The following is a 15,781-nucleotide window of genomic DNA, read 5'->3' as shown; positions in this document are numbered from 1 at the left end:
GCTGTAGGACTTGGCCCTGGAAGGGGCAACTGGCTTCAGCCATCCTTGGAGCCCTGGCCGTTCCTCTCAGCCCTGTTCTCTCCGCCTGATCTCTCAGAGCCTCGTTATAGAAGTGTGGGAAGGAACTAGGGACCGTATGGAGGATCTTGGCCAGCACCTCCAACACCTTCATCTTATTGGTCTCAGCACAAGCTCTCAGGCCCCACAGGAACTCGTAGTGCGGAGGATCACTATTGGGCACTGGTCGGTACTTCAGGTACTTCCCCTGCACCAGATCTTTGGTGATGAGCCTTCTGGTCTTCCCAAAGATCCAGTGCCTCCACCCCGCCTAGACCTACAACACACTGAGTAATTCCCAGATCTCCTCCCCAGTTGCGCGGTTACCCTTCACGAAGATAATGCCCAGGAGCACCATGAGGAGACCGGACTTGGGCAGCCCTCCTTCATCGCTCCGACCTTCATCACCCCTGAGGTTGAGCTTGCTGATGAGGGCGTAGATCTTCCTGCTACGGTCGACATCCATCAACTCCAGGCCAAACACCAGCTCCATGCGCTCAGAGGCTCTCCTGAGGATCTTGGGGAAGTGCTGCCTGTACTTCCTGCTGACGACCTTCAGCAGGGTGTTCTGCGTGACGGGCTGCTGCTTGGGGTACTTGTCCAGCAGGAACCCCTCCAGCATGCTGGCCTTCGTAGTCAGAGGATCTTTGCGAGTGCTCTGAGTGGCTGGGGCTGCCTGGGAGGCTCCTACACTTTCCTCCTCTGGGCCCTGGGCACCTTCATCAGATCCTGTGCAGAAAGGCCCTGCATCAGGAGAGCTCGGGGCCATGGCTCCCTGAAGTACCTGGTGATCTCCAGTAGCAGGGGAGCTGGAGGGAAAACCCTGAGGGACAGACAAGGGCGAGGAGGGCCCGCCTCTTTGGGGGCTGCAGCACTAGTCTGGGCCTCCTGGGAAGTGAGCGTCTCCCTGGACCTGTGGCATGTCACACAGGCATGGTACTTGTTCTTGTGCCTCCGAGGCATGGTGACACAGGTTATGGGTCACAGGTGTGTGCAGGCAGGGTGGCAGGCAAGGAGGGCACCTAAAGGAGGGACAAGCAGATGTTGTGAGCAACTTCAGTGAGGACAGTCCTCCCCGGCGTTAAGCAAAGCTGCCTCTGAGGGGTCCTTGAGGCCAGTCCTCTTGGACCGACAAGTCTCGTGTTCTCCTGGTGAGCCTGTCCCTTGAGACTGCTGAGTAGGAAGTGAGAGTGACTGCTGGGGCACAGGCAGACAGCCCTGCCTGGGCGTTAGAGGGAGGCCTGTTGGGGCTGGCACGGGGGCAGTTCCTCTCAGTTCACATCCAGAGTCATGGTGAAAACTGGGGCAAGAATCCCTCATATCCACCCCCACCTACAAACCCACCCACCCTGTTCCCTTTCTTGCTCTGAAGTTGACGCTGCCACCTTCCCTGTCACCCCAGAGGAGGAGAGGAGGGAGTGCTCAGGCCCCCAATGAAGAGTGCCGGCACCCGCCCTTCTGCTGTCTCAAGGGTGCCCCTTCACAAGCAAGCTCCAACCTCCCCTGACAGACTGCCACCCCCGTCGCCGTGTTTGAGTGGGAGGAAGTGCTGACCACAGAGGAGGGTCCTGAGTTGGCCGTGTGACGCGGAGGATGGTGATTACCCTGATTCCTCCCGATCCCGGACATCCTCCCTCTGCTGACTGGCTGCCGGTCCTTCGGAACGAGGTCTCCGCTTCCCTGAGTGTCCCGTGACAGCGATCGCAGTCAGGGATCCCCTCAGCCTTTAGAACTGCTGAGGTGCTGACCAGTTGCTCTCCCACCAAGTCACGCTGCATAAGGGGTTAGGCGTGGCCGCCAATCTTGGGTGTGGAGACCCTCAGTCCCCCCACAGGTCCCTCCTTCAATCCACAGAATCCTGGACTTCCTTCTACTGAACAGAGCCAGGGTCCACCAACCCTGCACCCAGATCCATCACCCCTGGACCCAGGTTATGTTCTGAGAAACCGCGTACAAAGACAATGGACATTGCCCTAAGAGCCAGGCCCGAGCCTCCAGGCGGAGAGCAGGTGCAGGGTTTCCGGGGAGCTGTGAAGTCCCCTCTTTTCGGATGGAAAGGGTGTTGGGAGTGCCAGGGCGTATCTTTGTAACTATGCAGTGCACTTGTAACTCATGTCATCTCCAACTTCGACCCCTGATGAGACCTCGGACTCCTCCCTCTGGTCACAGCTACAGCCGCTCTCAAAGATAGCAGCCATCTCAAAGATGGCATGAGCCCCACCCTGGTTAGCGGACCGTCACTTCCTGTCATGCGCATCTGGGCTGCAGGAGGACAGCAGGGGCGGGGCCTGGGTGGGCGGGCTTCCGGGGGAATTTTCCGCAAGATGGGGATGTGGTCCTTTCTTGTCCTCATAGGGGGTCCTGCGCTGTCCCTGGTGAGCTCATTCAGCTGGCCTCACTCCTTGCCTAGCACTTCTCTCAGTAAACCAAGCAGTAAGAACTTGGGAGCCTGAGCCTGACAGCCTTCCTGCAGCTGCTGAGACGGACAGTGAGGGCACTTTGGGGCCACTTCCTGTGTGCTGAGTGATGCTCTCTGTCCTCTATCCCTGTCTTGCCCTGACCGTAATGCTCCGTTACATCCCGTCTGCTGACCTGAGGACAAGGCATCACCTGGACGATGTCAAATCCCCAGAGTCCTGGTGAGAAGTGCACGGGCATCTCATCTGGACGCTTCTGCCTAAGACTACCTGGAAATGGCTGCTGCAGGTAAGATAAGCGAGAGGGAAGGGTGGGAGAATGCCTTCTGTAGCGTGGAACTCCTCACATCTCACTCAGGATCTTCATGTTGACTGCAGGCGGAGCCTGGAAATCCTTCCCTTTCTGGTATAAATCCACGCCTGTCCCCATCCATGCCCCACACAATCCCAGCAGAGAAAGTGAAGGGGCTCCTTAGCCTGGCAGTTTTCGCTGTGGGCTCTTCGTCCACTGCAGGGGCATTGCTCGAAAGTCCTGAGATGAATTTCTGTCCTTTTGTACACTTACTGTGATACAAGATTTTTTCTTTTAGTCCATGTGTGACAGTCTCTTAAGCTGATCATTTAAAAGTGCCAGTTGTCATCCACTAACAAAGTTTGTGCTGGTTATTTCATGACCTCTAGGCCATACTGCCAGGTCCACCCCAAACTTTGATGCCCCGTGATCCTGGCATGGGGCTCTGGGATGCTGCCTCAGGTTCTTTAAGTGACGCGGTAGAGATTCATGGTCCCACGACCCGGTGGAAGAATCATCTGCTCTAGTTCAAAGCCTTTTCCAGCTGATCCTGTTGTCTGTTTTCTTTGTGGCCTGTGCACCTGTGTCAGTCTCAAAGTACTCCCCGACCTGGGCAGTCATAGGGTCCAGTTCAATGGAGACTTATTGTTCCTCAGAGATTGTTTCGTTTTGTATTCTTGCTTTTGTTAGTAGTTGTCTTTATTCCTTGTATAAGCTTTCCATGGTTTGTTCTGGGTACAGGAAACAACTGCCCACGTTTGATTGTGGTCTCAGCTACTCTGAATGTGGAACTAAATCTGTAAAGGATTTAAGGAAAGTCAACAGTCTTACACTGAATACACATAGCATACTATTCTGTTTGAGACTTCTTTTTCCTATGGCGCTCAGGAAATTCTTGTTGCCTTTGTAGACTGCATGCATTTTTCTAAGGTTTCTTTGTAGCTACATTATTTATATTGCTGCTTTTGTTTATGGTGTGTTTTCTGTTACATGGTCTGAGTATTGTAGATTGTTCGAGACCAGTCTCTTGATTTTGCTCTGTTGATCTTTTTTATGCCAGATTTCTGAAGTTCGTTACATGTGTCAATATCTTCTGTGCCTGTTACCTAAGAATTTTAATTCGAGGATCAAATCCTTATTGTGATATTTTGCTTTTCATTATTGCTGACTTTTATTCATTTTGCATTTGTGCCGATAACTCTGTACTGGCTACGTGTTCTTATCCATATTTTTTTCTAGTTTTTACATTAGTCAACTTTTAAAAAGTTGTTTTAATCGACAGATAGTTGCTTTATAATGTTGTGTTGTTTCTGCCATACACCAGGATGAATCAGCTCTAAGTATACATATTCCTCCTGGCTGATGAGACTTCCTCCCACCCCCTCATCTCACCTCTCTAGGCTGTCACACAGCACCAGGCTGAGCTCCCTGTATTATATAGCAATTTCTCCCCAGTTATCTTTTGTACACATGGTACTCTATATTTGTCAGTGCCACTCTCTCAATTCATCCTACCCACTCCTTCTGTTGTTGTGTCCACATGTCCATTCTCTACATCTGGGTCACTCTTCCTGCCTTTCAAATAGGTTCTTAAGAACCATTTTCTACTTTCCATGTATATGTGTTAATGTACATTATTTTTCTGTTTGTAACTTACTTTGCTCTGTATAATAGGCTCTAGGTGCATCCACCTCACTGCAAGTGACTTACATGTGTTCTTTTTTATGGCTACTATTCCATTGTATGTGGCTACCACAACTTCTTTATCCAGTCATCTGTCAGTTGAAGTCTACTTTGCTTCCATGTCCTGTCTATTGTAAGTAGTGCTGCAATGAACATTGGATATTATACAGATGTCTTTTCAATTTTTCTTTCCTCAGTGTTTATGCCCAGTATTTCTATTGCTGGGTCATATGGTAGTTTTAATCCTAGTTTTTAAAGGACTCTCCCTACTGTTCTCCATAGTGGCTGTATCAATTTCCATTCCCACCTTTTTGGAACCAGTCTGTTTTTCCATGTCCAGTTCTAACTGTTGCTTCCTGACCTGCATACAGCTTTCTCAAGAGGCAGGTCAGGTGGTCTGGTATCCCCATCTCATTCAGAATTTTCCACAGTTTATTGTGATCCACACAGTCGAAGGCTTTGGCATAGACAATAAAGCAGAAATAGATATTATTCTGGAACTCTCTTCTTCTTTAGTGTTTGACAAATGTATGATCTTATCAACTCAGTCAACATTGTGTCCTACAGAGGAGTTTGAATGCCCTATGTATCTCCCATGCTCCATCTGTTCATCCCTCAACACCTCACTTGGAACCCCAGACAACTACTGATCGTTTTACTTTTTCAAAGATTTGCATTTTCCTGAATGTAACATTGATGGAATCATACAGTATGTAGGCTTTTGATACTGGCTCCTTCTGCTAATCCATATACATTGGATTTTCTCTATATCTTTTTATGGTTTGAAATGTTTTCTTCCAGGACAGAATAGCGTTCCATGTAGCTTACCATAGCTTGTTTACTCACTCATCTACTGAAGGTCATCTTTGGTGATTTCGGTTCTTGGAAGCTATGACTTATTCTGCTATTAAAATTTGGGTGAATGTTTTTGGATGGGCTTAAGCCTTTGGCTCTTTTCAGCAAATACCTTAACTTTCATTTGCTAGATCATATGATAAGACGGTATTTAACTTAAAAGAAATTGCCAGACAGTTTCCAAAGTATCTGTATCACTGCATTCCCTTTAGCAATGAATTCTTGATCAGGTAGTTTGTCTATTTCCTCTTCATTTATTTGGACTTCTGTGTTTCTGGTTTGTTCTTTCATTGGTGTACTATTTCTCTATCTTTTTCATTATTATTATTATTTTACTTATCATATTTGACGTCTCCTCTTCCCAGGCTTCAAGGTTGAATTGTTTCTTCCTTTTTGTTTCTGCGCTCTAAGGTTGGTCCAGTGGTTTGTGTAAGCTGCTTATAGGGTGAGATTTGTGCTGAGTTTTTGTTTGTTTGTTTTTTCCTCTGATGGGCAAGGCTGAGTAAGTTGGTCATCCTGTCTGCTGATGATGGGATTTGTATTTTTGTTTGCTTTGCTGTTTGGATGAAGCATCGTGCAGAGTGTGCTATCTGATTTGGTGATGGCAAGTCTTGTATTACAGTGGTTTCTTTTGTGTGAATTCTCACTATTTGATATCCCTAGGGTTATTTCTCTGGTAGTCTAGGATCTTGGGGCCAGTGGACCCACTCTAAAGGCTCAGGGCCTGATCTTGATGTTTGGGTTGGTCTATATATTCTTTTCTGCTTGTCATGTACTCCTGTCCACTCTCAGCTGTCATTCTGCATGCACTTCTGTGTCTGAAGGTGTATTCCTGATGTATCCGTGGAGAGAGATGTATTCCACGTTCATCAACTCCTCTTGCCATCTTGCTCCTCTTGGGGAAGATGAGTGAGTGTCCCTTGGACTGCAAGGACATCTAACCAGTCAATTCTAAGAGATATCAGTCCTGAACATTCATTGGAAGGAATGATGTTGAAGCTGAAACTCCAACATTTGGCGACCTGATGTGAAGAACTGTCTCATTGGAAAAGGTTGAGATGCAGGGAAAGATTGAAGGCAGGAAGAGGAGGGGAAGACACAGCATTAAATGGTTGGACAGCATCACCTACTCAATGGATATGACTTTGTCGACCTCTTAGGTCCCATTTCTATGACACTACTATGCACATGAATTGCTATTTGTCTCTTTTTCTCCTGTTACACTGTCTTGTGTCAGCTTTATTAGTAGTCTAACCACAAGAACTCAAAAGGGGTAAAGGGAAGAATTTCCTCCTTCCCTGCACACCTGAAGGGAGTTCACCGTTACATCTCAGAAACTCCCTGGAGACGATGTTTGAAGAATAGCAGTCTGCGCACTGGAATCTCCTGCGTTGAGATTAGAGCAGAGACACCTTCGATTTCTGTCTGTTAGGGGCCAAATTGTGTCCCCTCCAAAAATGCATATTGAAGGCATAACTCAGAGTACTTCAGAATGCAACTGTAGTAAGAGATAAGGTCTTTAAAGAAATGGTGAGGTAAAATGAAGTCATTAGGGTGAGCCATAACCCAGTGTGACAAAAGAAGTGATTGGGACACAAAAGGAGGCACCAGGGATATATGCACTCAAAAGGAATTCCAAGTGAAGAGGGCGGCCACATGGCCACCAAGGGGAGAGGCCTTAGGGTAAACCAGCCCTCAACTTGGACTTGCAGCCTCTAGAACTCTGAGAATTTCAGTTCTTTCAGCCACGCATCCTGTGGGATTTTGTTGTGGAAAGCCTAGCAAATCAGGATGTTACCCCAGGTAGAGATTTCTTCCTGGATAGTCTTTTTACTTTCCTGTCGTTCATAAAGGCAATCTCAACATCTTCCTTATGTGATTGCAGCTCCTGTTTCTAAAGTTGTATGGGCATAGGCTTGGTCTTGATATTAGCCTCACCAGAACTAGCATAGAGCCTTTCAAAGAGCAGATGTTCAAGAAATAAGTGAATACAGTGAGAGGTCTAACTTGTTAAGGTTTAATACCTCCTGCATTTTTTAATAAGCCTATTGAGGTATAAATTATTTAATTTTACAAAACAGAAGACAAAAAAGATGGAGAAAAATCAAGGTTGATCATGTTTTGAAATTTTTTTCATTTTATTTTTTCATTTCGTTCTCCCAGCAATTTTATCCCATTTCAACAAAAGTCCCTATTTTGATATCAAATGTTCTTATCTGGATGATTTTTTAAAAGTCTTGGTCTTCAGTAAAGGTGGGAGAAATTGCTGGACGTGGCCATGGCATGTGCCTGGAAGTGACAGTTGTTCCAGGCCTGCCTGTGGCTCGAGCTCTCTCCTCATCTCGCAAAGCTTCTTGATATAGTGATGAGAAGGCACTGGAGGCCGTATCATTCACTTTTGCCAAAAATCCCAAGACTTTCATTTTGCTGGTTTCAGCATGGGCTCTTGGGTCCCACAGGAACTCGTAACATGCAGGATCACTGCTGGCAACCTGGTGGTACTCCAGGTACTTCATTATCACTAAGTCTTTGGTGATGATCTTCCTGGGCTCTCCGTAGATGAAGTGTAGATGAAGTATTTTCTCCCAGCATATACTCACATCATATTCAAGAATCTCCAGATGTCTTCCTCAGCGGCACAGTCACCCTTCACGAATATGACACCCAGAACTATCATCAAGAAACTGGTCTTAGGTAAGCCCCTACCATCCCACTCCCTGCCATTGTTGGGCAGGTTCAGTTTTCTGACAAGGTCATAGGAGTGGATGGTTGAGTCAACTTCCTTCAAGTCAACTACAAAGAGAGCCTCGATGTGTTCAGAAGCTCTCTTGAGAATCTCGGCAGATCGGTCATGGTATCTTGGGTGGATAATCTTCAGCATGTCTTCCTTAATAATGGGCTACTTTATTTTTTACTTATACAGGAGGAACTGCTCCAACAAACTTGTCATGGTGTTAAGAGTATCACTGTAGGTGTTCTCGGTAGAAGATGAGCCATGGGAGGAACGTGAATCTTCCTCATATTGACTGGTATCTTCCTCATCAGATACGTCAGAAGTACTTGAAAAGGTGCTGGTAGTAGATAGGGCTCGGAAGACCCCTGGGAAGTGCTATTTGACCCAGTAGCTGATGAGCTCTGTGAATTATCTTCTAAAAGAGAAAAGGTAGAGGGAAGCTCTTCCATTACTGCAGCGGGGTCAACTCCCTAGTGACTCTGTGGCTCATCTTGGGCCTGGTGGGGTTTCTCTTGGACGCAGAGCTTATGATTCTGACCCCGAGGCATGATGACTGTGCTAGGGGATAGTGATTATAAGTGTGAGTAGGAGGGTAGGTGACAAGCGCCCGCAGGATGATGAATGTTGAATGTGTAGCTGCAGCAGGGAAATACCACCTTGGTTATAAGGAAGGCTACATTTGTGGTTTTCTTGAGGCACTGTTCTGAAAACCCCCAGGGTTCCTATTCTCCTAATGAGCCTGTCCTTTGAGAAACCTCTTGAAGGAAATTAGAGTGATCTCTAGGCTGTTTCCTGCTACCCCTGCCTCGGGTATGCTGGGCTGACAGAAGGGGCTGGTATTCTCTTACACAGAGGCCTCTGTTATTTCACATTCAAGACCACCACCCAACTGGTGGCCAGTCATCGGAACCTTTCCCTCTGGTGTTCGATAGTTGGCATCACAAATCTCCGTAGGATTTCTGAGGAGTGAAGGGATCCTCAGCTTATCACCCCATTCAGTAGTTATCACCCGGTACTGAGTGCTCAGTGGGAAGTTGTGTCCTGGCCTCTGGAGTCCTCAATACTCATTAAGAGTACTTCATTTGGTTCCCCATAGGGCCTGGTGTCCCCACCCCTTTCTTGGAATGGTATCTGCAACTTCATACTAAGGGTTTCATCTTCTACACACCTGAAATAAATAAATGTTTGTGGTACTTCAGCTTGATCACTCTGCCCTGGTTCTTCAAGGGCTATAAGAACAGGGCTGGATTCTTTATCACTTCTTTTTATTGGTAGATGATCCCTCAGTCCTTGCTTTGACCTCTTTTGTGGCCTGAAATTCTATCTCCCTTCCGCTTAGGCCCACCCCTTATACTACTGTACTTTCTTATAGTAGGGCAAGCATCTCCATGAGACCCCTAGGAGGAAGTAAGATTCTCCTCATCCCTCCATACCTGTCCTTGATCTTCTGAGGTGAAGAGGATGAGATGAATCATATGGTCTTGGGGTGTGTGGGTCCCTTTGACTTCAGGGTATTCAGCTGGTTTCTGGAAAACCTGGAAATAATCCCACTGCTGGCCCTAGGCTACACCTCTTGGACCATGTCCCAAATCCCCTTGTGACATCACAGAAGGAAATGGGCATGTCATGTCAACAATCAGGAGGTATCCCAGGGATGCCAGGAAGGGCAGGGCAGGGTTCTGTGGGGTTTCCTGAGTTCTGAGGTCAGGGGGTTTCACAAGTCCAAAGCTTGACTCCTGGCAGGGTTTGGGGCTCCTTTCTTTGTTTACATAAGGGAGCTCTCCTCAGACTAAGGTCCTCAGTCCTGTGGTGCCAGAGAGGGAAAGTCTGGGAATGCCACTCGAGGCTACTCCTACCTGTGCCCCTTCAGGGATGACATCAGGATTCAGGCTTCTTGGGGCCCACTCTGTTCAGCGTTGGGGTAATGCCCTCACTCAGGTTCCTCACCATGACTCCTGGGGGACTCTGAATTTCCTATTTTTAACACTACAGTGACCCTTGTAGAACAAAGATCATGTCCTTCCAAGCCCTGAAATGAAGGGAGGGAATCCTCAGCCTGGCAGCCCTGTCTTGGACATCTGAGAGCAGACACAGGCCAGTCTCTCTGTGACTTCAGTTATGATGTGTTTTTTGTCTCCTCAGCCTTCATTCATCTATCTTTTCATTGACTGCTGTCTCTTCTCTGAAAGCCTTCTTGGGAAATTCTGCTATTTAACGTGTGAAATACCTTTTGGACTAGTGTTCAGAAAGAGGAAGTGACCCAAGGTTGGTCACTCCTGGAGGAGTGGCATGGTATGGGCTCTAGAGGATTTCGGTGCCGGGGATCAGTCCAGCTCCTGTCTTTCATGAGCTTTGAATTTGAGCTTCTTTATTCCAGCTTCTTTATCTGCAAAGTGTGCTTGAGAGTCTTTAGTGTGGGACCACAGACACGTGTGATGTATGTAAATCACCTGGCAGAGTATGAGACAAACGTTGGTAATTTCAATGAATGGCAGTAATTACAAAGATGATTTTTACCCCAAATGATAGCAAACGTCCATCACATAATTTTATTTCCAGTCTATATTAGAGAATATTCAACCTCAAACAATAATCAAATCCACATTGGCACTAATGCTCCTAAGCAAGTAAAATTAAGCCGTTTTTCCCTATTGGAGCTTCTGTTTTAATATGGATGTGAAGTTATCTTCTCCACATGGATGCAAGTACAAGTTCATTTGTCTCAAGGACCAGCAATTTCCCTCTCAGATCCCTTTTATCCAAACCACCCCTAATTTAATAACCATTGCCACTAACAATTGTGCCCTCTCTGAAAGTTTGCCAAATTACACTCAAGATAACCTAATTAAACTTCCCATTGAACAGAGCAAGCTCTGATGCTCCCATCCCCGAAAAAGAGAGACAGTCCAGTGACATCTTGCCATCTCACTTCAATAGGTATCAGCCTTAATTCTCAGAAACTCTCTGGTCAGCTTTTGATGAAAACATGTAGTTTGAGGGTTCACTTGCACTGGCTCAAGCGAACAGGGCCCCTTCCATTCCCTATGGTTTCCTGATATCCCTAAATAATGGTGAATATATGGTTTAGATAGATTCCAGGTTTACAGCCTCACCTCTGAGAACCATCATGTGAGTGTCTGGCATCACTGCCACAGCTTCATCTAGCCCACCATGCATCTGGACTGAAAATTACCTCCCACCGAGAACTAGATGTTTCCCAAGAACCAATGCCGCCTTAATCAGGTAACTTAGACTTGCTTGCTCTCATCTGGAGCCTCCTCTTCCACACCTCCCCCCTTTTAATTTATGATTTGTTTATTCTTTAAACTTATCTCACCACCTTCCTTATATGGTACCTGCTGCTAGACTCAAAATTCCATGGGCAGGAACTTAGTCATTTTTTTTTACCAACCCAGTACTATAAAAAAGCCTTCTAAACAGAAGATGATCAATTAATTTGGAAAAAAGGAAATGATGAGAAAAGACTTTACTTTATTATCATTTAAGTGTCATACAGTTTGAGTAAGCTAAGCAAATCTTAGTCCAAGTTATTAACTTTTACTAGGAAAGAGGACAGATAAGACAAACGAAGAGTAAACCAGCATTTACTCTGAAAGCTTTGTGATCCCAAATATTTATCTCTAGGATTCTTACACATTTCCAAGTTAAATTCTATTCCAACGCCATGTTACCTCGTTCTGGGCCACCAAGAAAATACTGAAGTTTTTTCAACTTGTTTACAAATAAAAACTCCTAATCATAAACCTAACAGCAGTAAACATGACATCCATGACATTAATAAACCTAGATTCTGTAGCACAATAAACATTATGAAGAGTAGTAACATTTAAAAATATAAAACACTACTACCTACCTCCCTAGATCATCTATTTTGACTAGGTGTAATTCATATGGATAAAAGGAAAACATACACATTTTGTTGAAACTGCACCTAAACGCCCATACTACTTAGAACTGTGAAGAACATATGGGTTTTGTTCCCTCCACCCATACTACCCTACGCTATATAGAGGTGGACCGTTCTCTTCCGACACAAAGGGAACAAAGTGCCCTGCCCCCTCCCTAGATGTGGGAGGAGCTGCAGGACTTGGCCCTGGAAGGGGCACTGGCCTTAGCCATAGGTGGAGGAATGGCAGCGCCTCTCAGCCCTGCCCTCTGCACCTGATCTCTCAGAGCCTCGTGAAAGAGGTCTGGGAAGGAACTCGGGACCGTATCCTGGATCTTGGCCAGAACTTCCAACACCTTCATCTTACTGGTCTCAGCATAAGCTCTCGGGCCCCACAGGAACTCGTAGCTCGGAGGATCACGTCTGGACACCCGGCGGTAGATTAGGTACCCCTTCTCCACCAGATCTTTGGTGATGAGCTTTCTGGGCTCCCCAAAGATGGAGTGGTTCCTCCCATCATAGATCCCCAACACACTGAGGAAATCCCAGACCTCCTCCTCGGTGGCACGGTTACCCTTCATAAAGATGATGCCCAGGAGCGCCATGAGGAGACCAGACTTGGGCATCCCCCGCTCACCACGTGAACCTTCCTCAGCCCCGAGACTGAACTTGTTGATGAGGGCGTAGATGTTCCTGCTGCAGTCGACTTCCTTCAGCTCCAGGCCAAACACCAGCTCCACGCGCTCTGAGGCTCTCCTCAGGATCTCAGGGAAGTGCTCCTTGTACTTGCTGCTGATGACCTTCTTCAGGGCGTTCTGCGTGATGGGCTCCTTCTTGTTGTACTTCTCCAGCAGGAACTCCACCAGCATGCTGGCCTTCCTGTTCAGAGGATCTCTGCGAAATCTCCGAACGACCAGGGCTGACTGGGCGGCATCTTCACTTTCCTCCTCTGGGCCCTGGGCACCTTCATCAGATCCTGCGCAGGAAGGCCCTGCATCAGGACAGCTAGGGGCCATGGCTCCCTGAAGCTCCTGGGGATCGCCAGAAGCAGGGGAGCTTGGGGGAGAACCCTGAGGGACAGAAGAGGGGGAGGAGGGGCGCTGCTCTCCTGGGGCTGCAGCAGCACTGGCCTGGGGCTCCTGAGCTTCCCCCTGGACCTGGTGGCGTTTCCCGTGGGCATGAGACTTGTTTTTGTGCTTCCGAGGCATGGTGACAGAGGTCAGGGACCTCAGGCGGCGTGCAGTTAGGAAGGCAGGCAAGGAGGGCACCTTAAGGAAGGACAAAGAAATGCTGTGAGCACCTTCATCAGGGAGAGTCATTCCCGGCTTAAACCAAGTCCGCTTCTTAGGGGGCCTTGAGTCCACTGTTCTAAGACCCACAAATCTCCTGTTTGCTGGGGAGCCTGTGCCCTGAGACCCCTGAGGAGGAAGTGAGAGTGAGCCCTGGGGCGCAGCCAGACAGCCCTGCCTGGGCGTTAGAGGGGGGCCTGTGGGGGCTGGCAGGGGAGGCCTGTCCTTTCAGTTCACATTCAGAGTTAGGATGAGAAATGGGGAAAGACCCTCTAGCAGCCGCCCCGTTCCCTCTTCTGTTCTGAAGGTGATGCTGCCACCTTCCCTGTGACTCTGGAGAAGGAGAGGAGGGAGCACTCAGCCTCCCACCGAAGGGTCCCAGGACCCGCCCTTCTGCAAGCAAGCTCTAACCTCCCCACTCAGAGCGAAGCCTCCCTTCCCTGTGTTTGGCTTTGAGAAGCGCTGACCACAGCGGAGGGTGCTGATTCGCCCATGTGTCGGGGAGAATGGTCCTCACGCTGGCTGCCCCTGAGCCCTGACATCCTCCCTGTTCTGACCAGCTACCAGCCCCTCCGGCCGAGGTCCCCTCCTCCCTCAGTGTCCCGCATCTGAGATCGCAATGAGGGTGCCCCACAAACGTTAGAGCTGCCCGGATCCTACCCAGATGCTCTGAGGCCAAGTCGCAGGGAGTGGGTGTTTCGCGTGGCCACCGTTCTGGGGTGTGGAGACCCTACAGTCCCCCCCCGAGGGTCCCTTCTTTAGCTACAGGGCTCAGGGCTTTCCCTCTACTGTGTAGGATTGGAGTCCACAGCCCCGGACTGAAGCCGTCCTCTCAGAGACCACCTGGGTGAAGCGGATGAATTTGGGGCTTAAGATGCAGGCCCGAATCATCCAGGTGAGAGCAGGGGCAGGTGGCCGGGGGTTCTCCGGCCCCCTCTTTTCAGAGGGAAAGGCTTGACCGTGCCGGACGTGTGTCCCCACATTTGTAACTCACGTCACCTCACACTTGGGCACCTGATGAGACCTGGGAGTCCTCTGTGGGGGCCCCCTACACGGCAGTTGTCAAAGATGGCAGCCGCTGTCAAAGATGGCTTCGCAGCCCCAGCGTGAGTGCGCGTGTCGTCACTTCCGGCCATGTGCTTCTGTGTTCCAGGCGGACAGGAGAGTCGGGGCCAGGGCGGTCAGGGTTCCGGGAGAGCGTCCCGCAGGATGGGCATGTGCCCAGTTCCTTGAATCTTAGGGGATCCTTTCCCTCTACTAAGCTGAGTCTACAAGTCTCCGTCTCAGGTTCTAGCTTCCATAAGCATCCCGGCAGGAATTGTTTGTGGCCTGGCCGAACAGGCTTACTGGAACTCCTGAGAATGACAGGAAGGGCACTTTTGGGCCCCGTCTTCTATGCTGAGTGATGCTCCATCCACTCTCCGTGTCTTCCCTTGGCCCCTATAAGTGGTGGGCTATGTCCCATCTGCTGACCTGAGGACAAGGCCTCACATCGAAGACGTCAAGCTCCGAGACTCCTGGTGAGAAGTGAACTCTGGATACTTCTGCCTGAGGCTTCCAGGAAATAGCTGCTGCAGGTAAGATGAGCTGAGAGGGAAGGATGGGAGACTGACTTCTGTGGTGTGGAACCTCTCACATCTCACTGAGGATGTTCATACTGACTGCTAGCAGGACCTGGAAATCCTTCTCTTTCGGGTATGAGTCCAACCCTGTCCCCAACCATGCCCCACACAATCCCAGCAGAGTAAGTGAAGGGGCTCCTAAGCCCGACAGTTCTCACTGTGGGCTCTTAGTCGACTGCAGGGGCATTGCTAGAAAGTTCTGAGGTGAATTTCTGTCCCTTGGTACAATTTCTGTGGTACTAAGTTTTCTCCTTTAGTCCCCGTTTGATAGTCTATTAAGGTGATCACTCTAAAGGGCCACTTGTCATCCACTAAGAAAGTTTGTGCTGGCTATTTCATGACCTCTGGGTCATACTGCCACATCCAACCCAAACTTTTGTGCCCATGGTCTTGTCATGGGACCTCTGAGGTGCCATCTCTGATTCCTTCAGTGAGGCTGTAGAGAGTCATGGCCCCAGGGCACAGTGGAAGAATCGAGGGCTGAACTTTAACACCTTTTGCAGGTGATCCTGTTGTCTGCTTCCCTTGTAGGCTGCACACCCCTTGTCAGTCTCCGAGTACTCCCTCACCTTGGCACTCACAGGGTTAAGTTCATTGGAGACTTATTTTCCCTCAGGGATTATTTAGTTTTGTGTTTTTGCTTCTGTTACTAGTTGTCTTTATCGCTTGTATAAGTTTTCCTTGGTTTATTCTGGGTACAGGAATCAGCAGCCCATGTTTGATTGTGGTCTCAGCTAGTCTGACGGTAGTAGGTCTGTAAAGGAGGTAAGGAACATCGACAGTCTTACAATATCTGCTCCTCATGAATACACATAACATACTATTCTGTTTGCAACTTCTTTCTCCTAAGGTTGTCAGGACACTCTTGTTGCCTCCATGTGGAATGTATACATTGTTCTGAGGTTTCGTTGTAGGTACGTTTTTT

General features: G+C 48.4%; 1 protein-coding gene and 1 pseudogene across 1 annotated transcript; both read right to left on the bottom strand.

Moving 5' to 3' along the window:
- Positions 1 to 334: 334 nt before the first annotated feature.
- LOC136154365 (melanoma-associated antigen B5-like) lies at positions 335 to 11,725 on the bottom strand (annotated as a pseudogene).
- Positions 11,726 to 12,121: 396 nt separating this feature from the next.
- On the bottom strand, positions 12,122 to 13,153 carry LOC136154364 (melanoma-associated antigen B4-like). The gene has a single exon (XM_065916668.1). The coding sequence runs from the start codon at positions 13,151 to 13,153 to the stop codon at positions 12,122 to 12,124; it is 1,032 nt and encodes a 343-aa protein (XP_065772740.1).
- Between the last annotated feature and the right edge of the window lie 2,628 nt (positions 13,154 to 15,781).

Source organism: Muntiacus reevesi, chromosome X (assembly GCF_963930625.1).
Source record: "Muntiacus reevesi chromosome X, mMunRee1.1, whole genome shotgun sequence".
Lineage (NCBI taxonomy): Eukaryota > Metazoa > Chordata > Mammalia > Artiodactyla > Cervidae > Muntiacus > Muntiacus reevesi.
Note: the sequence above shows the minus strand (reverse complement) of the source record. Positions and strands in the feature narration are given on the sequence as shown.

Bases quoted from the DNA above. Each gene is read 5' to 3' on its own strand.
- LOC136154364 (XM_065916668.1), bottom strand. From the start codon at position 13,153: ATGCCTCGGAAGCACAAAAACAAGTCTCATGCCCACGGGAAACGCCAC.